Source organism: Gadus morhua, chromosome 21 (genome assembly GCF_902167405.1).
Source record: "Gadus morhua chromosome 21, gadMor3.0, whole genome shotgun sequence".
In the NCBI taxonomy this organism is placed as follows: domain Eukaryota; kingdom Metazoa; phylum Chordata; class Actinopteri; order Gadiformes; family Gadidae; genus Gadus; species Gadus morhua.
In genome coordinates, this window is record NC_044068.1 from 2222858 (window position 1) to 2248334 (window position 25477).

Sequence of the window (25477 nt, forward strand, 5' to 3'; positions counted from 1 at the left end):
CACTCTTATTCCAGCTCTCGCGATCTAGCCTCTAGGATTGTTTGCTCTTCCTTGGGTCCCCGAATGTTAACACTGATTTTTCCAGCATTGGATTTTGAAGCTGAATTTGGCATGTTCAATTTGGGGACGTTGGAACTATTTAAGTTGAATTTTTTAACGTTGAATATTTGATTTTGATTTTTTTTTACATTGAAAAATAAAGCTAAAAAAATTATTTATGGAAAATCGTAAGCGTTAAATTCAGAGGCAAATTTATTTATTTTTTTCAAAATCCGATGGCACAGATTTACTTCCATACGCTGTTAAGAGTCGCACAGTGAATACTGCTGCCCATGTAGAAGCTTTTCTTATAAACCCTCAGAGAGTTGCAGCTCTTCGTGATACTGCATCTATACGGGTCACGCTACTCAGGCCAATGTTGCCAAACACTGAGAACGGCCTCAGCGGCTTCACCGAGTGAGAAGTGGACCTCCTTCCATCAAGAGTGATGCATCACTCCTTCAGGTCATGTAACGGTCGTAGTTGCCGATCATGAACTGGGTTTTACTGCATTTATTTTAGAACCTGAAAATGAACCAAAGCTTTGAATGATGATGTCATGAATACAGGAAGGGGGGCTGAGGGACGGTGATGAAGATCAAAATGTCTTCTGTTAAAAGGAGACTTCATGTTTCTTCATAAGGAGCAGGCGTTGGTAAATGTCTCAATCTTGGATTCATACTCAAACTGTGCTGTGTTTAGTCACATAGACACCTTTAAAGTTACCCTCCATGATGATGATTCCTAAACTGACCACTAAAGATGGACCAGGAGACGACAGAATATGCATCTCATTTTTCTGTGTTTATACTTATTTATGTTATAGATCTAATTAATTTAATTGTTTGCTTTATTTCTTCTGGTCTCGATCAATACATTATAGCTTCACAATCGTTACCTTCCATTTCAAAAGTGTGCACAATTCAGAATTCATACTTTTGTGAATAAATGAGAAACACCCAAACCAACCCTTGGTCATACTTGGGCATAGCACCAACTTTATTTCTGTTTAAAAAACTAGAACAAGAGAGGAATCATGGCAAGTTCAATCGATGAGAATAATCACAGACCACACAAACATTCTTGAGGAAAACATAATTATTTGTTTTTGTGTGTGTTGAATATTACATGTCTCATCATATTTAATACACTATCTCGATCCATGACCCCAGTGCATTTAATACACTCTCTATCCCGATCATTGATACCAGTTTTTTTGAATGAGACACTAATACTTGTTACAGTTATACTACTGATTTTACCAATAGACCGATCAATAAAGTACCTATACAAATGTAATATTTACTCATAACTGAGTTAATTGAGCATCACTGAAAATACACCATTCTAAAATAGATTTCCTCATCCTATCTCTCCTCATCTGAACAATGAATCTTTATAACTATAGAGGAAGCTAAATGTGTGTGTGTGTGTGTGTGTGTGTGTGTGTGTGTGTGTGTGTGTGTGTGTGTGTGTGTGTGTGTGTGTGTGTGTGTGTGTGTGTGTGTGTGTCATCCTCTAACATCTGCCATTGAAAGCTGTGGCTATAAATGTGTCCTCATTGTTCTTGTCTTTGTCAGTCTAGGCCTTGTGCATAGGCTGGTGGTCAGTGGACTTAACATCAGTGGACTAAGTAAAAGAAGGGCCAGACAGCTAGCTAAGTACTGCTCAATATCAACTGTTATAGGGAGCATGTTCATCTGGAAAAGGAGATGTTTCCTGTACCCTTAATGATGCATTCCCATAACAAGATGTTTGTTGGTCAAATAGTTGTTGGATAATTCATCACATTTGGTTCCTGAAATGATATTAACTTGTAATGTGGAATCAAATAAAGTACTTAAAATGTGTGAGTGTGTGAGTGAGTGAGTGAGTGTGTGTGTTTGTCACTACAACAGACACAGAGACACAGAGGAACCCGAACGCCAAAACCCAAACCCAGGGAGGAGGTCCTCCTGGGTGAAGGAGGACCAGAAGGTGTGGAGGTGTGTCAGTGTGTCTGAGGACCCTCCTCCACCTGGGGACACTCTGTAGAAGGTCAGAGAGCCAGCAGGCCGGTCCAGATACACTCCTACTCTGGTGGAGCCATCGGGGCGGAGACGTATGGATGTTGTTATATCGTTGTGCTGGGCATAGTAATGGTCATCCTCACAACAAAGACTCCGGGACTTGTTGTTCCCTCCAAGCCTACTGTTACCACCCCCTCCTCTCCTTGTGATTCCTCTGTATGTCAATCCTATAGAAACACCTCCCTCCCACTCTACCTCCCAGTAACAGCGGCCAGTCAGAGCCTCTCTACACAACACCTGGTACTGGGATATAAATCTCTCTCGGTGCTCTTGATATCTTGATATGATATGCTTTTCTATCCCCCGCGTCCCCTTTCTGTCGTTCTCAGACAGAGAGAGTTCTCTTTGGGCTGTGTTTGGGTCCAGTGTGAGTCTACAGGCATCTGAGGGGAGAACAAGACAACATTAGGGGCTGAAACGTTGCATTTAAATTGATCTCTGAATAATTAACAATTTAATCATAATTAAAATGAGATAGTATCTAAACTACTGCTGATACTACTTTTTCAAATAATAAGTAGTATATATAATAGATAGTAAGGATAATATTAATTGAGAACCATTCAACTTATTTTCTAATACAGGAAATTCTGCTTCATATGCACGATCTATTCGCAACGTATGTGTTTTAAGCGGTCATGTGTTCATGATAACACAAATATATGTAGCTAATTCTGCTAATGTGGTTGAATTGTTGGAATTAAAGAGCAACTTGCAGAATGACCTCTCTGGGAAATTATTCTGGGAAAAGATAATTTAGTTTATGATTATCTTCTTTATTTCGCCCTAATAACTTGAATGTCCCTTCTGTAGGCTGATATGAACACAATACATAACAGGGTCATATTATTACCCATACAAAGAACAAAAAAACGTTCAAACATGTTAGTCATTACTATTATTATTATTATTATTATTATTGTATGAAACTTAGTAATGCTCCTCTGCGACACTTACACTTCTTTAGAGATGGTTTCAGCCTCAACTTTCCACCGTGCTCCACACTGGGGAGACAAAAAGAAACAGCTTGTTGTCTTTAGACAGGGAAACATTATTCACATGTTGACAAAGAGAGAGCAGTATGTTGTCTTTAAACAGGGAAACATTATTCACATGTTGACTTGACACAGAGAGCAGCATGTTGTCTTTAAAAACAACACAATAATCATAGCTTCTTAACGAGTACACATTATCTAGTAATACAACAGTAAGACGGTCGACTAATCCTTGTAGGAGACATCCCTGAGTGGTGAGCTTTCCTCTCCATACCTGAGAGTGTTCAGTTTCCAGCGTGGATTTTCCACTAGAGCAGAGAGCAGCATAGATCCTGAGTCTGGGTGATTGTAGCTCAGGTCCAGCTCTCTCAGATGGGAGGGGTTGGAGCTCAGAGCTGAGGCCAGAGAAGCACAGCCTTCCTGTGTGACCAGGCAGCCAGACAACCTACAAACACAGATGCACAAGCACACGCACAAACACAAACACAAACACAAACACACACACACACACACACACACACACACACACACACACACACACACACACACACACACACACACACACGCACACACACACACAAGTTAGGTTAAACCAGTGTGTAGAACCAGGATGTGTTTTCCCGGGGGGGAAATCCAAATTATAGCGTATTCGACATGAGTCAACAGTTATACCGTCCATGGTCAGCACCGTTTGCAAACAATTACTGAATAGTAGAAAAAAGACAAAGTATGCTGTGCAATAAACACATCTTATACCCAGGGACCAAACTACAGAGGAACAGAGAAGTCCAGACGATGTACATGCGTGTAATGAAACCAGAAACGTAATGACGCATGGACCAGAGAAGGTCCAGACGAAGTACTGAAGTGTAATGAAACCAAGGAAGCACTGACGCATGGACCAGACATGGTCCTCTGGTGTTAGTAATGGAGTGATGCTGATAGGGCAACACATTGATTGCAGGAGTTTGAGCACAAATACAGTTTCCTGGGTAAAACAGAGATTCAGATGAAACCCATTATTTATCACAATGGCTGACAGGTGTGCCTTCTCAGGGCCGGCGATCGGCATAGGCGAGCTAGGCGACCGCCTAGGGCGACAAATGCGTTGGGGGCGCCCTCTGGTGGCGCCCTTAATTAAAAAATATATCAATTAAAATAAACGACGAGAACTGAGAAGCGAGGGGGCGCGGGAGCAATTGTCAGGGCGGCCCGAAACCGTCAGCGTAGCACCCCCCCCCCCCCGCTCGGAAGACCTGTCCAGGGCGCAAGTTGATTTCAAATCGCCTAGGGCTCCGACACGGCCAGCGCAGCCTTCTTATTACTACTTCTCCCTTTTTATGGTTTTAATGTACAATATTAAACACGCTCAAATAGTGTGTTTATCCCAATGAAATATTATTGTATATACATTTATTTTTAATTTCCTGGATGCAAATATAGGTATTTAGATTCGGGACCTTGTGGTTTAGCTGTTTGAGTGAAACATTGAGTGAAACTCACCTGAGAGTTTCCAGTGTACAGTGTGGACTCCCCAGTCCAGCAGAGAGCAGCTTCACTCCTGAATCCTGCAGATCATTGGTACTGAGGTCTAGATTTCTCAGACTGGAGGAGTTGGAGCTGAGAACTGAGGCCAGACATTCACAGCATCTCTCTGACAGATTACAGCCATTCAGCCTTCACACAATTAAACACATAGGAACTTGTTACTCTTCAGAACTGATATCAACCAACTTCATTAAAGTGACGTCAGTTAAGCTTTCATAAAACAATTAAAAAACATTTGCAGCATATAACTATGTCTATGTATACTTATGTGTTATTAGTGTGTATATTTCTTATGTGTGCATCTACAGATATGTTTTGTATATTATTATTAGTTTATATTCTAGCATTATTTGTGTTGTATCTATTGTATTACAGTAAAAAAAAAAAAGTATAAATACACCTACAAAGACGTTGCGTATATTAACATTTATGTTTTGTAATACATGTTATTAGTGAACCTACAGAGATGTTTTGGAGGCTTTGGCCACTGGCAGCAGCCTCAGAAGAGCCTCCTCTGAAGCTGAGTATTCCTTCAGGTCAAACACTTCCAGCTCCTCCTCTGATGACAGTAAGATGAAGACCAGAGCTGACCACTGAGCAGTGGTTAGAGATTCTCTGGAGAGTCTTCCTGATGTCAGGTACTGTTGGATCTCCTCCACTAGAGAACGGTCATTCAGCTCATTCAAACAGTGGAACAGATTGATGCTCCTCTCTGGAGAGAGATCTCCACTTATTTTCTTCTTGAGGTATTTCACTGTTCCCTGATTGGTACATGCATAACTACCTAACTGTCCCAGCAGAGCACGTATGAGATTCTGATTGGTCTCCAGAGAGAGGCCCAGGAGGAAGCGGAGAAACAAGTCAAGGTGTCCATTCTCACTCTTTAAGGCCTTGTCCACAGCACTCTGGTAGAGTTTATCAGACTTATTTCCAAAGAAAGTAGACCACCAGGTAAGTGGTTCTTTTGAGAGCAGATTTACACCAGTCTCGATGAAGGTCAGGAAGACATAAAGGGCAGCCAGAAACTCCTGGATGCTCAGATGGACAAAGCAAAACACCTTGTCCTGGTACAGCCCACACTCCTCTTTAAAGATTTGGGTGAACATTCCTGTGTATTCTGAGGCTGCTCTGATATCGATGTCACACTCTGCCAGGTCTGCCTCGTAGAAGATCAGGTTGCCTTTCTCCAGCTGGTTAAAAGACAGTTTTCCCAGAGAAACAATGATCTTCCTGCACTCTGAACTACAGTGTGAATCGGTATCAGCTCCCCAGTGATACTTCCTGTCCCCCTGTATGGACTGAACCCTTAGGAAGTGGATGTACATCTGAGTCACAGTCTTGGGTACCTCTTCTCCTCTCTGGTTTTTTTTGATGAAGTCTTTCAGAACTGTAGCCGTGATCCAACAGAAGAGTGGGATGTGACACATGATGTGGAGGCTTCGTGATGTCTTGACGTGGGAGATGATTTTGCTGGCCAACTTCTCGCCTCTGAATCTCTTCCTGAAATACTCCTCCTTCTGTGGGTCGGTGAACCCTCTCACCTCTGTCATCATGCCAACAAACTTAGCAGGGATCTGATTGGCTGCCGCAGGGCGTGTGGTTATCCAGATGCGAGCAGAGGGAAGCAGGTTGCCAATGATGAGGTTTGTCAGCAGTACGTCCACCGAGTTGGACTCTGTGATGTCATTACAGATCGGGTTTTTCTCGAAGTCCAGAGGAAGTCGACACTCATCCAGACCATCCAAGATGAAGACAACTTTGAACCAGTCGTATCTGGATATTTTTGCTATTTTGGTTTCCTCAAAGAAGTAATGAAGAATTTTCACCAAGCTAAACGGTGTATCCTTCAGTAAATTCAGCTCCCTGAAACTGAAGGGAAATGTGAAGTGTATGTTGTGGTTGGTTTTGCCTTCAGCCCAGTCCAGAATGAACTTGTTCGTTAAGACTGTTTTACCAATGCCGGCCACTCCAGTTGTCATTATTATTCTGATTGGATTATCTTTTCCAGGTAAGGGCTTAAGGATGTCTTCACATCTGATTGGTTTTTCTTCCCTGGCTGGTTTCCTGGAGGCTGTTTCAATCTGTCTGACCTCATGTTCCTTGTTGACCTCTCCACTGCCTCCCTCTGTGATGTAGAGCTCTGTGTAGATCTCATTCAGAGGTCTTGGCTCTCCTGCTATAGCGATTCCCTCAAACACACACTTGGTCTTCTTCTTCAGAAGAGACTTCATTTTATGTTGGCACTCAGCAGCAACACTTTCTACATTAGAAAACAATATAAAAGATGAATGTATATAAATAGTAGTTCCTTTTTCCTACTGCTCTGTTTCAAAATAAGAGTAGCCTCCCAATCTCTTTCAAAATAAGAGTAACTTACTGCTCCTTAGTTTGTCGGCCAGCTCCTCCAGCTTCAACTGCTTCATGCAGAGCAGTGTGATGTCTTCCACTCCCTCTATGGCGCGCCTCCTCTGCTCCTCTTCCTCACCATCCACCTCCTTCTCCTTCTGCCTCTGGCTCCCTGAGCATTGTGGGTAATCTGGGAAGAGAACCCTCCAGAGCTTCTCCACCTCCTTGTCTAGAAAAGTGTGTGCGTTCTCCTTGATCGTCTGGATCAGAACAAACATTGATGAGAACTTTACCACGTCCTGCTGGTCTGAAGAGGGAAGCCTGGAGACTGTTAGCTCCAGGAGAGATGTTGCTCACATGTCATTCATAACTGAACTCAGTGTTGTACATTTACACACCTTTAACTCTATGTGTTGATTCTGTACAGACGGACCACTGGTAACCTTCAACCTCTCCTGGTGTTTTCTGCGTCGGAAAAGCCCAGACACACAAAGATAATTAACGTCACTATAAACCCTGCTACGGTTATCTGAGCCTGGGAGAAAACGCTGAATCAACAGAGATTGAAGGCCCACGACTATTTTGTTTCTCCTGACTTGTTACGTCTGGTATGATCAGTAGAGTCTGATAAAAAAACAACTAGTCGGTTTTCAACGTCTGTTTGAAAATCCTGCCTCTCCTCTCTGGAGGGGTGTCCATCTTCTAGTTCAGGAGGTTGATCCATAGATAGGTTGCTCTTCATGGAGACACGGCTGGGTCCAGGGGAGTTTGCTCTCTGCTGCTGGACTCTTCAAGATAAACAACAACCATCAGGACTCTTGGATGTTTGGCTGATGTATTTTAGAATCTGACAGATCCTTACCTTTGATCAATAGAACAATTTCCTGTTAGTATTCTGTATGGACTCTGCCTGCCTTTTGTGGAATTGAATGTTTTTATTTGCATTGCCATGTGCTTTTGTTTTGTCCTGAACCTGGCCCTCACCTGCCCTGGGCCACTCCCTGCCCACACCTGATCATTAGCCTGCTTGTTGTCCTGATTGAGTTTCACTGTCCCTTGTTTTCTCTCTGCCAATGATTTGTTTTCCCTCTGATATTTGAGTTCAGACCACCAGTTAGTCTTTGTCAGATTGTACCAGAAAGTTTGGAGAGATTCTCTGCCCGTTTTTGCTCTGCCTGTTTCTCCTCTGCCAGTATACATTGGATTCTCTGCCTCGTGATTTTCTGTTTTTGGATTTTTCATTCTCTGTCGGAACTTTGCCTGGATCTTCTGTGCTTTACATTTTTGACACTTAAGTTTGACTTTTGACCTTTCTGCCCTTTGTTTGAATCCTGAGAAGGAATAAATATTTTTGCCAATTGAATCTGGTCTGCACCTGGGTCCTTATCTGCAAGTCTTAACATTTCCATCTTTAAATCGAACAGGTTGTGTCCTAGAGCGGTCACTCCTCATGGAGACATAGCTTGGTCGAGGGGAGTCTGCTTTCTGCTGCTGCTCTGGGCTTCAACACAAACACACACAGCTTTTACTAATGATGGTGTCATGATGTATCACTGCTGAGCTCTGAGATGAGCAACAGTCATAGACAGTTAGAGATCTGCTCATGTAACAGTGTAATAAATGTTTAGTTTATAGTGAACTTCCCCAAATTTCTACCTGTAACATACAGATACCTGATTTTTTTAGCTCCACTCATCGTTTGTTATTGTTCTGTTGGGCGTTAATTGGTGTTGCACACACCCAGACTTCCTCTCGCTGGAAGTCTGGGAAAGAGGTAAACTGGGATTATGAATCCTACGTTAAATGAGTTAATTTATACAGCGTTCATCTCATTGTTTTCTATGACATGTATATTTTTCATTGTGTTATGCTACGGCCACACCAAATGCGTTACTCGAGTTGGATAACGCGTGTAACGTGCCTAACTTGACGCTTGATCGTTGTGTGTCACAAAAATGGTTCAACGCGCCTAACGCGCCTGTGGCTGCGCTAGAGTCCGAGGTAGGAAACCCAGACGCCGCCGTGTTTGGGTGCATGATAGAGTTTAGATCGTGCATGATAGAGTTTAGCTCGCGTTACTCGCGTTTGGGGCGTCGAAAATCTGCATTTTTGCATAGGGTTATTGGTATAGGCGCGTAGACGCGTTCCACGCGTTGAAGCGTCGGGTTAGGGGCGTTAGACGCGGCAGACACACGTAATTACGCACGTAAACGCAGTAACGCGCCCAACGCACCAACGGCCAGAGTTCAAAAAATTTAACTTTCAACGCTCCAACGTGTGACGCTTAGCCGCGATAGCCAATCAGCGTGGAGCTTGACCCGACGTCACTGGCAGAGAGTAGTGACGCTTGCACAGAAGCATACGGCCGACATCTTTCTTTATTCTGGGTGGAAATAGTAACATAGTTACGCTATTAAATGCGTTTATGGAAACATTTTTAGCGAGAAATGTGCATTTTACTTTCATAATGTTTGCTCGGTGAATGTGAAGGATGTTTGGTTTGATAGTTATGACGAAGAGGGAACGCTCCGTTCACTTGCATGGACAGAGTCTCTGGTTACTAAGCAACCTCAACGTCTTGGCGGACTATATCTCTGCTGATCAACACTACGAATGCTGGAAACACACCAGACACACCATGTGAAGTTATTTAACCCGATTATTGTTATTTATATCCAAGATTATTTAATCTAACCCGATCTAAACTCTATCATGCACCCAAACACGGCGGCGTTTGGGTTTCCTACCTCGGACTCTAGCGCAGCCACAGGCGCGTTAGGACGCGTTGAACCATTTTTGTGAAACACAATGATCAAGCGTCAAGTTAGGCACGTTACACGCGTTATCCAACGCAAGTAACGTGTTTGGTGTGGCCGTAACATAACGCCCCAAACGCGATGCTTCAACGCTTGTAACGCGTCTACGCGCCTTTACCAATGGTTCCCTATGCAAAAATGCCGATTTTCGACACCCCAAACGCGAGTAACGCGGTTGGTGTGGCCGTACCGTAAGAATGTCTACTCTCAGTTCCGCTGTTGTGCGAATATGCAAATGAGCATAATAAAATATGAACAAGAATTTAATGCATTTAATTAGGTGCTAACTGGCTAATTATTCTGTTGTAGGGATGCCAGCGATCTCTTCCCCTGCCCATATGTGATGTGCCCTGCCTGTTGTGTGTTACAGGTATGTGTGTGTTAAGGTTCTTTAGCAGCTAGACCAATGGTAACCCTGCCTTAGCTGAATCTCTGAAACTGAGCTGGTGTGGGCTTTGTTAGTACTGGATGGGAGACCAACTGGGAACACTGCTGGAGTAGTGTCAGGTGTTGGCCAGTAGGTGGCACTATTACCTCTGGCCAAAAACATCATTCCCAATGGAAACGTAAAACCGAGGTCCTGACTCACTGAGGTCATAAAAGATCCCAGGGCTCTTATCGCAAAGAGCAGGGGCAGTGTTGTGCCTGAATGCGTTCATTGAACGATAGTTCATGAACTCGTTCATATTTTGGGCGAACGTGAACCGAACGTACTGTATTACTGCCTGATGAACGTTACTGTGAACTTGTTCATTCTGGGGTCTGTGAACGGCACGCTCACTCAGTTACACTTCGTTCAATAGGGGGGTTATTTGTTTATCAACACGGCGGATGCGCGCGCAGAATGCCGTGTTGTTTGACCGTTTGTCATGGTTATCTCTGCCTGGTTAATTTGCAGTTACGGTGTTGTCAGCTTACTGCTACATTAAACTGTAATCAGAAAACGCGGTTATAAGCTATAGACCATATAGTATCTGTCGTATAAAGGCTGGGACGAATTTCGAATTATAAATGTGTACACTTTATGTTGAAAGTATAGACCGTCGCAATTCCCATTGAAACTAATGGCATGGTGATTATTCTTCAAAACTAGAGCTGTTAAATTGTGAAAAATGAATTAAACTGTAATCAGACTATGCATTTATATGCTATAGACCCTAGAGTATCTGTGGTATAAAGGCTGAGACGAATTTCGAATTATAAATATGTACAATCCATAACGTTAGCTCTCTGGCTCATAGCTCAGCAGACTAGAATACCTCCTAGAATCATTGTTTTTTGGCCAGAAACGGGGGCTGTTTATGTTTGGTTATAGTCTTTTCGCTCGGTTTTCCATCTCATCAGTAGGGCAAGAACCGAGCGAAAAGACTACAACCAAACGTGAACACCCCCCCTTTCGGTTTCCGAAATCAATGGGATTTACAAAATGCGCTAAAGTGTGAACTGAACTTAGAACTAGTTCACGTAGCATGTGAACTTTCTCAACACTGAGCAGGGGATTCCCCGGTCATACGCCGGTAACTGTTCATGGAGACACAGCTGGGTCCAGGGGAGTCTGCTGTCTCCGGCTTGACTCTTCAAGATAAACAACAACTGCCTGTGAGTCAGGACTCACGGATGTTTGGCTGATGTATTTCATAATCTGACAGATCCTCACCTTTGATCAAAAGACTGATTTCCATCTTTAAATCTGACAGGTTGTGTCATAGATTGGTCACTCAAGGAGACACAGCTGGTTCCAGACGAGTCTGCTCTCTGCTGCTGCTCTGGGCTGCAACATAAAACACACACAGCTTTCACTCAGAGTAACATGGAGTCATGATGTATCATTGTTGAGCTCTGACATGGACTACAATCACAAGCAGTTGGAGATCTGCTCATATTATTGGATGTGAAGCCTGGAGGGACGAAACTTTATCAACAGAGATTGAGTGTCCGCAACTATTTGGTTTCTCCTCACTTGTTTTGTCTGATAAGGGCCGGATTTAGAAAATTTCCTTTAAGGGCTGCAGCCCCAGGCCTCGGCACCAGGGGGCCTCAGTGAGACGTCAGAAAACGGGTTCCGAGTGAGCGCAGAAATAATTTGTTAAATTGTCTGGACAAAGGGAGCACGAGAGTGGGGCCCAAAAAAGAATTACTGAAGAAGACGTAACAAATATATGGAGTGCTGCCACAAATCCGACGGTTAGTCAGTCCGCTGCTGCGACTACATCCATCACGTTTAGCCAACCAACTGCAGTGTCATGACTAGCCAGTCTGCCAGTGCCTTTACTAGCAGTACAAGCTCTGCTGATACAACTGATGCTGAGCCAGGGCCAGAGCCAGGTACTAGATCACGATGACAAGTGTGCAGAAATCAAATGTAAGGCTCCCTTAATTGTAAAATAGTTTTAAAAAAAAAATGTTTGTATGTAAGGCAATTCAAATGCTTTCCACCCTGGAGATGTTGCACTTGCACCACAGGCATATCTGAATGCCTTTTAGTTTGTTTGGGTTTGTACGTGATAATGGCCATTCCCAGGCTATATAGTTTTTGATTCGGAATAAGTTGAAATCTGTGTATATTTACATTATTGGTTTATAATACTCTACAGTGTATTTCATGGCACATACATTTTGTCCTTGGCTTTAAACTGTCTAGTGTGCGATCATAATTAGAGTGGTTCTGTGGACTTCAAAGCCGTGATGTGTCAGTGCACATGCCAAGGGTTTGTGTGCGTGTCATGTGCATTCGAACGATATAGGGGCCTCCTCCTGGTAAATAGTCCCAGGACTCAAAATTACTTATTCCGGCCCTGTGTCTGATCAGTAGAGTCATAAAAACCAATTTATCTGTTTGATACTCCTACCTCTCCTCTCTGGATGGGCGTCCATCTTTAAAGTCAGGAGGTTCATTCATAAAGGGGTCACTCTTCATGAAGACACAGCTTGGTCCAGGGGAGTCTGCTCTCTGCTGCTGAACTCTTCTAGATGCACAACAACAACCATCTTTTATTCAGGGCTCTAGAATGTTTGCCTGATGTGTTTGATAATCTGACAGATGCTTACCTTGGCTTAATAGACTGATTTCCATCTTTACATCCAACCAGTTGTTCCATTGAGAGGTCATTCTTCATGGAGACACAGCTGGGTCCAGGGGAGTCTGCTGTCTGCTGCTTGAGTCTTCTGGATGCTTTTTTCCTGAGATTTCAAAGTTCAATTACTTTCAACAAACATAAATAACCACAGGACATGAGTGTGATTGACATCATCAAGCAAAATGAACTCTCAAAGACACACTTGCCTCATAATTATACACACACAATGACATGAAGCAATAGTCAATAATAAATACAGTAAAGAAGATTATACATCATTTGATGTTGTTAGAACAACGGAAAATACGAAAAAGAGAGAAAGAAAGAAGATCTGGTGGCCTGAGTAATGAGTCATATAGAATGAAGTGTAGTCATATTTAAATCCAAACGTCCGTCTCGCTGTGTGTTCATATTTAAATAGGTTCCACTCTCCCTTCCATGGAGCGGTCTTGAAGTGGAAGGTTCTCAGGCGGCCAGCTGGCCTAAGGATGTGTTCCATGTAGAGGCTGGGCTGCAGACCCAGCTCTCCAATCCCTGAATAGTAATTTACGTCCCAACATGACCAGTGGCTCATCAACCTGCTACTGGGCTGCTAGATGGTAAAGTGTTGAGGGGTCCTCCGATATATACAGTCAAGTGGAGGAGGGACTCTCCTGACCCAGGATGGCTCTGGTGATGCTAGAAACTGCCTTCCAGAACATTGGAACTTTGTTCCCTCACAGAAGAATGACCTTCTGTACCAACGTTCTGGTGGCAGTAACTCAGGAGGTGGTTTGATCCCTGCCTCCTCCTAGCTCCTCCTCCTCCATGTGTCCCTGCGCAAGACGCCTCACCCTGACTGCTCCCAACAAGCTGTCTGTCGCCCTGCGTGGTAGACTCTGCCGTCGGTGTGTGAATGTATGTATGAATGGGTGAATGTTGGGCAGTATTGTAAAGTGCTTTGAGTGGCCACTGGTTAGAATAGCGTTGTACTAATGCAGTCCATTTACCATTTACTATCTGGTGGCACCTCAAACAATCAAGGGGTCTAACAACCTGCTCCATCTTGCTTGGACTGGTCCAGTACCCATGATTTAGGGTTTTAAGCAGACTTCTCTTAACATTTTATTCCCATTACTGAGAATTCTTAGCCACTCAAAATAATAATGGTGTCATGATGTATCACTGCTGAGCTCTGAGATGGACAACAGTCACAGACAGAGAGATCCTCTTCTTACCTCTTAACTTTGCTCCAGCGGCCATGTTCCCCAGACATCGTGGTTTTAGAGGTAGGACCCCCCTCCTCCTCTCTCCTCTGACTGATAGTAGACTGGAGACCTGGACAAATGCACAACTACATATAGTTTCTCTGGTCATTCAGCATTCGGTCATTCACTGCTTTTATAGAACCAGCGTATTGCTGTTCGTTGCTGCTCTCAGTCTCTACGAGGGGAAAGACGTGGAGACGCTGCCCAGTGTTTACGACAAACCACTGATAACTTTATCACTCACACAGAATGTCTCAGGGATTCAAGCACGTCTGCAGAGGAACCAGAAGACAGATATGCTAACTATGAGGAAATCCTCCTCTGAGGTTTTCTGTCCTGTTGAACCAGTCTGACTGACGACCTTAAACTGACTTCCTCATGACGTTTAGATCACACCCACATCCCCAGATCTGGCCCTCTTCCTCACTTGCAGTGACAATAATGACAATAATGAGATTAATATTACAATTAAAAGGATCATTATAATAGTAGTAATAATAATAATAACAATAATAATGCAATAATAACTAAATAATAATAATAATAATTGTAACACATACACAATAACATACAATTATACTAATAAATACAAAATACTAATAAATTGTGTTATAATAGTTTTACAAGTCGTATTAGTAATAAAGATATTAAACATAATACTATTCAAATCCTTATTTGATGAATAGTTAGAAAAGATAATACAATTTATTTGTAAGCAAAAATGTCGAAATACAAACCAAGTAGACCAAAGTTTGAAAAGCAAAAACATTACATTACATTTTCATGAATATAACCCAACCTATTAATTATGATATAACAGAGCGTCTTGACTACAGTACCTTGTCTTCTCCCTGCTGTGATGAAGAGCTCAGCACCAAACCATCCAACACAACAAGGAAAGGATGATGTTGTGACCCAACCAGTTGGTCCAGTTCCCCTCCAAGCTCAAACTCTAACCACTTTATTTAAATATGCATGATGGACAAAGCCGCGATGTCTTGAATTACAGAGAAATACAAAGAGTCACTTGATGGTTCAAACAGCAGGTAGAGACACTCAGTCACTGATGCATTGCCTCACATTTCCTCCTCAGTTACAGAAAATAAATAGCAGGATTTCAGTAACACTTTACCATACATTAATGTAACATTCCTTAACATTAATGGCAAGTTATAACAATTAGCATGGGAAACTTAATACATATGGTTCACATGTGTATTTAGTTGCTTGCTTGCTTATTTCTGCATTAACTAATGTAAATAAATGGTTAATCAATGCACCCTTATTGTAAAGTGTTCCCATGATTTCCACGAAGAGAGAATTGTAGATAATGTGTAGAGAATAGAAACACATGGCCTAGAGAAGGCTTCTCCTGTGTTATCAGTACAATCTCACAAAGATCAAATCCTCACAATACGTTTTCTTCCTCATACCAAACCTGTGTGCCTCCATTCATAACATCTCTCTGTTGAAGCTCAAACACAGCGAAACATTAGCTGACCTTAACTTTTATGTGAAGGTCAGATATCCTTCACATTAGCTGACCCTCACATTAAGTTCAGCTTAATGTGAAGTAGCGTGCAAGTTAAATATTAAGAGTAATAGATCATAAAAGCTCTGCTCTGGTAGGGGTGAAGGTCTACTGATTATGAACTGTATGTATTAAATAGTGTAATTTAGGGTGAATAAGGGTGGCAGTTCCATGTTGTCCACTCTAATTCATATGTGCTCATCTGTATCTTAAGGCTGGAGTCGGTTTCTCCCTGAGGAAGATGTGTCCCATGGTGTCCATGCAGTCGGTCGTTAGGCCGGTTCCAGCAGCGGTTATTTCCTGGTGAGGCCTTCCCCCTGCCAAACAAATTCACGTAACACATATCTTCTCTCATTGGGAACGGTTTTGTTGGCATCAAGAGGTGCCAAAAACACGCCCTCTTGTGATGACACAGTCTCCTTACTCCTACAAGATGTTTTGTTGGTGTTTAGAGACGACGACATCACAAGAGGGCGTGTCATTGAAGGATATACATCCTCTGGCTGTTTCCCAATGTGAATGTGAATATTCCGAGATTTTCCAAGGATGCCAAGTTTTATGAAATTAATTAAAATCTTCATAAATCCAGGCTCAGTTTGCCACGTAACGTTTAGCCTAAATAATCAGACAGCTAGCTAGCTTGCAGACAAGCAGCCCACTATCACATAAGCTGCAAATGTCTGCTGATAGTTAGTTTCTAATATTTCGTTTAGCAAGAAGAATGAATGATGGAAGTAATGCATCACATTTTTTTGCGTTATCTTTGGTAGTAGTTAGGGTGATTGAGTGCTGTATTTCAGTGTTTTACTCATTTGTATTAATATATTAATAAATACCCTGTTATTCTCAGTCCTTGTGTTTCAGTTCAGAGCAACTGCCCCTCACAATTCCTGCGCATGTTCAATTCAATTCAAAGTTTTATTGGTCACATGTTTGCGAAAATAACATTTTACATACAGTGAACATCGGTGAGTCGTATGTTGGCTATCTGGGTATTGATCTAAATTTTAAGAATAAGCATTTCTATTCTGCCCCTTAGATCAAACATCTCTATGCTTTGGTTGATTCAGTAATGCAGACTTTAAGGTGGCATTCTCAAAGATTTCCGTTTGGTTCTCTTTGGCGACACCTTTGGCGATAAGCGGTCATTGTTCCCACAGATCCCATGGTCATAACATTCATGATGCTGCAAATGCAAAGGCGTTTATCAGGGGGCCATAGGCTTATCACCATCATAAATAGCTACAGTCAGTGTTAAAGACGTTTATTTACATTTGAGCATTTCCTATTATAGGCTACTGTGTAAGAAAGAAAGAACCAGCAAGTGACACTCTTATTCCAGCTCTCGCGATCTAGCCTCTAGGATTGTTTGCTCTTCCTTGGGTCCCCGAATGTTAACACTGATTTTTCCAGCATTGGATTTTGAAGCTGAATTTGGCATGTTCAATTTGGGGATGTTGGAACTATTTAAGTTGAATTTTTTAACGTTGAATATTTGATTTTGATTTTTTTTTACATTGAAAAATAAAGCTAAAAAAATTATTTATGGAAAATCGTAAGCGTTAAATTCAGAGGCAAATTTATTTATTTTTTTCAAAATCCGATGGCACAGATTTACTTCCATACGCTGTTAAGAGTCGCACAGTGAATACTGCTGCCCATGTAGAAGCTTTTCTTATAAACCCTCAGAGAGTTGCAGCTCTTCGTGATACTGCATCTATACGGGTCACGCTACTCAGGCCAATGTTGCCAAACACTGAGAACGGCCTCAGCGGCTTCACCGAGTGAGAAGTGGACCTCCTTCCATCAAGAGTGATGCATCACTCCTTCAGGTCATGTAACGGTCATAGTTGCCGATCATGAACTGGGTTTTACTGCATTTATTTTAGAACCTGAAAATGAACCAAAGCTTTGAATGATGATGTCATGAATACAGGAAGGGGGGCTGAGGGACGGTGATGAAGATCAAAATGTCTTCTGTTAAAAGGAGACTTCATGTTTCTTCATAAGGAGCAGGCGTTGGTAAATGTCTCAATCTTGGATTCATACTCAAACTGTGCTGTGTTTAGTCACATAGACACCTTTAAAGTTACCCTCCATGATGATGATTCCTAAACTGACCACTAAAGATGGACCAGGAGACGACAGAATATGCATCTCATTTTTCTGTGTTTATACTTATTTATGTTATAGATCTAATTAATTTAATTGTTTGCTTTATTTCTTCTGGTCTCGATCAATACATTATAGCTTCACAATCGTTACCTTCCATTTCAAAAGTGTGCACAATTCAGAATTCATACTTTTGTGAATAAATGAGAAACACCCAAACCAACCCTTGGTCATACTTGGGCATAGCACCAACTTTATTTCTGTTTAAAAAACTAGAACAAGAGAGGAATCATGGCAAGTTCAATCGATGAGAATAATCACAGACCACACAAACATTCTTGAGGAAAACATAATTATTTGTTTTTGTGTGTGTTGAATATTACATGTCTCATCATATTTAATACACTATCTCGATCCATGACCCCAGTGCATTTAATACACTCTCTATCCCGATCATTGATACCAGTTTTTTTGAATGAGACACTAATACTTGTTACAGTTATACTACTGATTTTACCAATAGACCGATCAATAAAGTACCTATACAAATGTAATATTTACTCATAACTGAGTTAATTGAGCATCACTGAAAATACACCATTCTAAAATAGATTTCCTCATCCTATCTCTCCTCATCTGAACAATGAATCTTTATAACTATAGAGGAAGCTAAATGTGTGTGTGTGTGTGTGTGTGTGTGTGTGTGTGTGTGTGTGTGTGTGTGTGTGTGTGTGTGTGTGTGTGTGTGTGTGTGTGTGTGTGTGTGTGTGTCATCCTCTAACATCTGCCATTGAAAGCTGTGGCTATAAATGTGTCCTCATTGTTCTTGTCTTTGTCAGTCTAGGCCTTGTGCATAGGCTGGTGGTCAGTGGACTTAACATCAGTGGACTAAGTAAAAGAAGGGCCAGACAGCTAGCTAAGTACTGCTCAATATCAACTGTTATAGGGAGCATGTTCATCTGGAAAAGGAGATGTTTCCTGTACCCTTAATGATGCATTCCCATAACAAGATGTTTGTTGGTCAAATAGTTGTTGGATAATTCATCACATTTGGTTCCTGAAATGATATTAACTTGTAATGTGGAATCAAATAAAGTACTTAAAATGTGTGAGTGTGTGAGTGAGTGAGTGAGTGTGTGTGTTTGTCACTACAACAGACACAGAGACACAGAGGAACCCGAACGCCAAAACCCAAACCCAGGGAGGAGGTCCTCCTGGGTGAAGGAGGACCAGAAGGTGTGGAGGTGTGTCAGTGTGTCTGAGGACCCTCCTCCACCTGGGGACACTCTGTAGAAGGTCAGAGAGCCAGCAGGCCGGTCCAGATACACTCCTACTCTGGTGGAGCCATCGGGGCGGAGACGTATGGATGTTGTTATATCGTTGTGCTGGGCATAGTAATGGTCATCCTCACAACAAAGACTCCGGGACTTGTTGTTCCCTCCAAGCCTACTGTTACCACCCCCTCCTCTCCTTGTGATTCCTCTGTATGTCAATCCTATAGAAACACCTCCCTCCCACTCTACCTCCCAGTAACAGCGGCCAGTCAGAGCCTCTCTACACAACACCTGGTACTGGGATATAAATCTCTCTCGGTGCTCTTGATATCTTGATATGATATGCTTTTCTATCCCCCGCGTCCCCTTTCTGTCGTTCTCAGACAGAGAGAGTTCTCTTTGGGCTGTGTTTGGGTCCAGTGTGAGTCTACAGGCATCTGAGGGGAGAACAAGACAACATTAGGGGCTGAAACGTTGCATTTAAATTGATCTCTGAATAATTAACAATTTAATCATAATTAAAATGAGATAGTATCTAAACTACTGCTGATACTACTTTTTCAAATAATAAGTAGTATATATAATAGATAGTAAGGATAATATTAATTGAGAACCATTCAACTTATTTTCTAATACAGGAAATTCTGCTTCATATGCACGATCTATTCGCAACGTATGTGTTTTAAGCGGTCATGTGTTCATGATAACACAAATATATGTAGCTAATTCTGCTAATGTGGTTGAATTGTTGGAATTAAAGAGCAACTTGCAGAATGACCTCTCTGGGAAATTATTCTGGGAAAAGATAATTTAGTTTATGATTATCTTCTTTATTTCGCCCTAATAACTTGAATGTCCCTTCTGTAGGCTGATATGAACACAATACATAACAGGGTCATATTATTACCCATACAAAGAACAAAAAAACGTTCAAACATGTTAGTCATTACTATTATTATTATTATTATTATTATTGTATGAAACTTAGTAATGCTCCTCTGCGACACTTACACTTCTTTAGAGATGGTTTCAGCCTCAACTTTCCACCGTGCTCCACACTGGGGAGACAAAAAGAAACAGCTTGTTGTCTTTAGACAGGGAAACATTATTCACATGTTGACAAAGAGAGAGCAGTATGTTGTCTTTAAACAGGGAAACATTATTCACATGTTGACTTGACACAGAGAGCAGCATGTTGTCTTTAAAAACAACACAATAATCATAGCTTCTTAACGAGTACACATTATCTAGTAATACAACAGTAAGACGGTCGACTAATCCTTGTAGGAGACATCCCTGAGTGGTGAGCTTTCCTCTCCATACCTGAGAGTGTTCAGTTTCCAGCGTGGATTTTCCACTAGAGCAGAGAGCAGCATAGATCCTGAGTCTGGGTGATTGTAGCTCAGGTCCAGCTCTCTCAGATGGGAGGGGTTGGAGCTCAGAGCTGAGGCCAGAGAAGCACAGCCTTCCTGTGTGACCAGGCAGCCAGACAACCTACAAACACAGATGCACAAGCACACGCACAAACACAAACACAAACACAAACACACACACACACACACACACACACACACACACACACACACACACACACACACACACACACACACACACACACACACACGCACACACACACACAAGTTAGGTTAAACCAGTGTGTAGAACCAGGATGTGTTTTCCCGGGGGGGAAATCCAAATTATAGCGTATTCGACATGAGTCAACAGTTATACCGTCCATGGTCAGCACCGTTTGCAAACAATTACTGAATAGTAGAAAAAAGACAAAGTATGCTGTGCAATAAACACATCTTATACCCAGGGACCAAACTACAGAGGAACAGAGAAGTCCAGACGATGTACATGCGTGTAATGAAACCAGAAACGTAATGACGCATGGACCAGAGAAGGTCCAGACGAAGTACTGAAGTGTAATGAAACCAAGGAAGCACTGACGCATGGACCAGACATGGTCCTCTGGTGTTAGTAATGGAGTGATGCTGATAGGGCAACACATTGATTGCAGGAGTTTGAGCACAAATACAGTTTCCTGGGTAAAACAGAGATTCAGATGAAACCCATTATTTATCACAATGGCTGACAGGTGTGCCTTCTCAGGGCCGGCGATCGGCATAGGCGAGCTAGGCGACCGCCTAGGGCGACAAATGCGTTGGGGGCGCCCTCTGGTGGCGCCCTTAATTAAAAAATATATCAATTAAAATAAACGACGAGAACTGAGAAGCGAGGGGGCGCGGGAGCAATTGTCAGGGCGGCCCGAAACCGTCAGCGTAGCACCCCCCCCCCCCCCGCTCGGAAGACCTGTCCAGGGCGCAAGTTGATTTCAAATCGCCTAGGGCTCCGACACGGCCAGCGCAGCCTTCTTATTACTACTTCTCCCTTTTTATGGTTTTAATGTACAATATTAAACACGCTCAAATAGTGTGTTTATCCCAATGAAATATTATTGTATATACATTTATTTTTAATTTCCTGGATGCAAATATAGGTATTTAGATTCGGGACCTTGTGGTTTAGCTGTTTGAGTGAAACATTGAGTGAAACTCACCTGAGAGTTTCCAGTGTACAGTGTGGACTCCCCAGTCCAGCAGAGAGCAGCTTCACTCCTGAATCCTGCAGATCATTGGTACTGAGGTCTAGATTTCTCAGACTGGAGGAGTTGGAGCTGAGAACTGAGGCCAGACATTCACAGCATCTCTCTGACAGATTACAGCCATTCAGCCTTCACACAATTAAACACATAGGAACTTGTTACTCTTCAGAACTGATATCAACCAACTTCATTAAAGTGACGTCAGTTAAGCTTTCATAAAACAATTAAAAAACATTTGCAGCATATAACTATGTCTATGTATACTTATGTGTTATTAGTGTGTATATTTCTTATGTGTGCATCTACAGATATGTTTTGTATATTATTATTAGTTTATATTCTAGCATTATTTGTGTTGTATCTATTGTATTACAGTAAAAAAAAAAAAGTATAAATACACCTACAAAGACGTTGCGTATATTAACATTTATGTTTTGTAATACATGTTATTAGTGAACCTACAGAGATGTTTTGGAGGCTTTGGCCACTGGCAGCAGCCTCAGAAGAGCCTCCTCTGAAGCTGAGTATTCCTTCAGGTCAAACACTTCCAGCTCCTCCTCTGATGACAGTAAGATGAAGACCAGAGCTGACCACTGAGCAGTGGTTAGAGATTCTCTGGAGAGTCTTCCTGATGTCAGGTACTGTTGGATCTCCTCCACTAGAGAACGGTCATTCAGCTCATTCAAACAGTGGAACAGATTGATGCTCCTCTCTGGAGAGAGATCTCCACTTATTTTCTTCTTGAGGTATTTCACTGTTCCCTGATTGGTACATGCATAACTACCTAACTGTCCCAGCAGAGCACGTATGAGATTCTGATTGGACTCCAGAGAGAGGCCCAGGAGGAAGCGGAGAAACAAGTCAAGGTGTCCATTCTCACTCTTTAAGGCCTTGTCCACAGCACTCTGGTAGAGTTTATCAGACTTATTTCCAAAGAAAGTAGACCACCAGGTAAGTGGTTCTTTTGAGAGCAGATTTACACCAGTCTCGATGAAGGTCAGGAAGACATAAAGGGCAGCCAGAAACTCCTGGATGCTCAGATGGACAAAGCAAAACACCTTGTCCTGGTACAGCCCACACTCCTCTTTAAAGATTTGGGTGAACATTCCTGTGTATTCTGAGGCTGCTCTGATATCGATGTCACACTCTGCCAGGTCTGCCTCGTAGAAGATCAGGTTGCCTTTCTCCAGCTGGTTAAAAGACAGTTTTCCCAGAGAAACAATGATCTTCCTGCACTCTGAACTACAGTGTGAATCGGTATCAGCTCCCCAGTGATACTTCCTGTCCCCCTGTATGGACTGAACCCTTAGGAAGTGGATGTACATCTGAGTCACAGTCTTGGGTACCTCTTCTCCTCTCTGGTTTTTTTTGATGAAGTCTTTCAGAACTGTAGCCGTGATCCAACAGAAGAGTGGGATGTGACACATGATGTGGAGGCTTCGTGATGTCTTGACGTGGGAGATGATTTTGCTGGCCAACTTCTCGCCTCTGAATCTCTTCCTGAAATACTCCTCCTTCTGTGGGTCGGTGAACCCTCTCACCTCTGTCATCATGCCAACAAACTTAGCAGGGATCTGATTGGCTGCCGCAGGGCGTGTGGTTATCCAGATGCGAGCAGAGGGAAGCAGGTTGCCAATGATGAGGTTTGTCAGCAGTACGTCCACCGAGTTGGACTCTGTGATGTCATTACAGATCGGGTTTTTCTCGAAGTCCAGAGGAAGTCGACACTCATCCAGACCATCCAAGATGAAGACAACTTTGAACCAGTCGTATCTGGATATTTTTGCTATTTTGGTTTCCTCAAAGAAGTAATGAAGAATTTTCACCAAGCTAAACGGTGTATCCTTCAGTAAATTCAGCTCCCTGAAACTGAAGGGAAATGTGAAGTGTATGTTGTGGTTGGTTTTGCCTTCAGCCCAGTCCAGAATGAACTTGTTCGTTAAGACTGTTTTACCAATGCCGGCCACTCCAGTTGTCATTATTATTCTGATTGGATTATCTTTTCCAGGTAAGGGCTTAAGGATGTCTTCACATCTGATTGGTTTTTCTTCCCTGGCTGGTTTCCTGGAGGCTGTTTCAATCTGTCTGACCTCATGTTCCTTGTTGACCTCTCCACTGCCTCCCTCTGTGATGTAGAGCTCTGTGTAGATCTCATTCAGAGGTCTTGGCTCTCCTGCTATAGCGATTCCCTCAAACACACACTTGGTCTTCTTCTTCAGAAGAGACTTCATTTTATGTTGGCACTCAGCAGCAACACTTTCTACATTAGAAAACAATATAAAAGATGAATGTATATAAATAGTAGTTCCTTTTTCCTACTGCTCTGTTTCAAAATAAGAGTAGCCTCCCAATCTCTTTCAAAATAAGAGTAACTTACTGCTCCTTAGTTTGTCGGCCAGCTCCTCCAGCTTCAACTGCTTCATGCAGAGCAGTGTGATGTCTTCCACTCCCTCTATGGCGCGCCTCCTCTGCTCCTCTTCCTCACCATCCACCTCCTTCTCCTTCTGCCTCTGGCTCCCTGAGCATTGTGGGTAATCTGGGAAGAGAACCCTCCAGAGCTTCTCCACCTCCTTGTCTAGAAAAGTGTGTGCGTTCTCCTTGATCGTCTGGATCAGAACAAACATTGATGAGAACTTTACCACGTCCTGCTGGTCTGAAGAGGGAAGCCTGGAGACTGTTAGCTCCAGGAGAGATGTTGCTCACATGTCATTCATAACTGAACTCAGTGTTGTACATTTACACACCTTTAACTCTATGTGTTGATTCTGTACAGACGGACCACTGGTAACCTTCAACCTCTCCTGGTGTTTTCTGCGTCGGAAAAGCCCAGACACACAAAGATAATTAACGTCACTATAAACCCTGCTACGGTTATCTGAGCCTGGGAGAAAACGCTGAATCAACAGAGATTGAAGGCCCACGACTATTTTGTTTCTCCTGACTTGTTACGTCTGGTATGATCAGTAGAGTCTGATAAAAAAACAACTAGTCGGTTTTCAACGTCTGTTTGAAAATCCTGCCTCTCCTCTCTGGAGGGGTGTCCATCTTCTAGTTCAGGAGGTTGATCCATAGATAGGTTGCTCTTCATGGAGACACAGCTGGGTCCAGGGGAGTTTGCTCTCTGCTGCTGGACTCTTCAAGATAAACAACAACCATCAGGACTCTTGGATGTTTGGCTGATGTATTTTAGAATCTGACAGATCCTTACCTTTGATCAATAGAACAATTTCCTGTTAGTATTCTGTATGGACTCTGCCTGCCTTTTGTGGAATTGAATGTTTTTATTTGCATTGCCATGTGCTTTTGTTTTGTCCTGAACCTGGCCCTCACCTGCCCTGGGCCACTCCCTGCCCACACCAGACTCTGTCTGCCACACCTGATCATTAGCCTGCTTGTTGTCCTGATTGAGTTTCACTGTCCCTTGTTTTCTCTCTGCCAATGATTTGTTTTCCCTCTGATATTTGAGTTCAGACCACCAGTTAGTCTTTGTCAGATTGTACCAGAAAGTTTGGAGAGATTCTCTGCCCGTTTTTGCTCTGCCTGTTTCTCCTCTGCCAGTATACATTGGATTCTCTGCCTCGTGATTTTCTGTTTTTGGATTTTTCATTCTCTGTCGGAACTTTGCCTGGATCTTCTGTGCTTTACATTTTTGACACTTAAGTTTGACTTTTGACCTTTCTGCCCTTTGTTTGAATCCTGAGAAGGAATAAATATTTTTGCCAATTGAATCTGGTCTGCACCTGGGTCCTTATCTGCAAGTCTTAACATTTCCATCTTTAAATCGAACAGGTTGTGTCCTAGAGCGGTCACTCCTC

The 25477-nt window shown here is 42.5% G+C and overlaps 2 protein-coding genes across 2 annotated transcripts; both read right to left on the reverse strand.

Moving 5' to 3' along the window:
* Positions 1 to 2003: 2003 nt before the first annotated feature.
* LOC115534743 (NLR family CARD domain-containing protein 3-like) lies at positions 2004 to 7275 on the reverse strand (the record flags this gene model as incomplete). The annotated part of the gene is made up of 6 exons (XM_030345938.1): positions 7029 to 7275; positions 5114 to 6911; positions 4607 to 4780; positions 3378 to 3548; positions 3066 to 3112; positions 2004 to 2491 (listed from the first exon to the last, which is right to left on the reverse strand). Coding segments are annotated over exons 1-6 (2925 nt in total), but the record flags the coding sequence as incomplete, so codon positions are not given.
* An 11728-nt stretch (positions 7276 to 19003) lies between these two features.
* LOC115534744 (NLR family CARD domain-containing protein 3-like) lies at positions 19004 to 24286 on the reverse strand (the record flags this gene model as incomplete). The annotated part of the gene is made up of 6 exons (XM_030345939.1): positions 24040 to 24286; positions 22125 to 23922; positions 21618 to 21791; positions 20378 to 20548; positions 20066 to 20112; positions 19004 to 19491 (listed from the first exon to the last, which is right to left on the reverse strand). Coding segments are annotated over exons 1-6 (2925 nt in total), but the record flags the coding sequence as incomplete, so codon positions are not given.
* Between the last annotated feature and the right edge of the window lie 1191 nt (positions 24287 to 25477).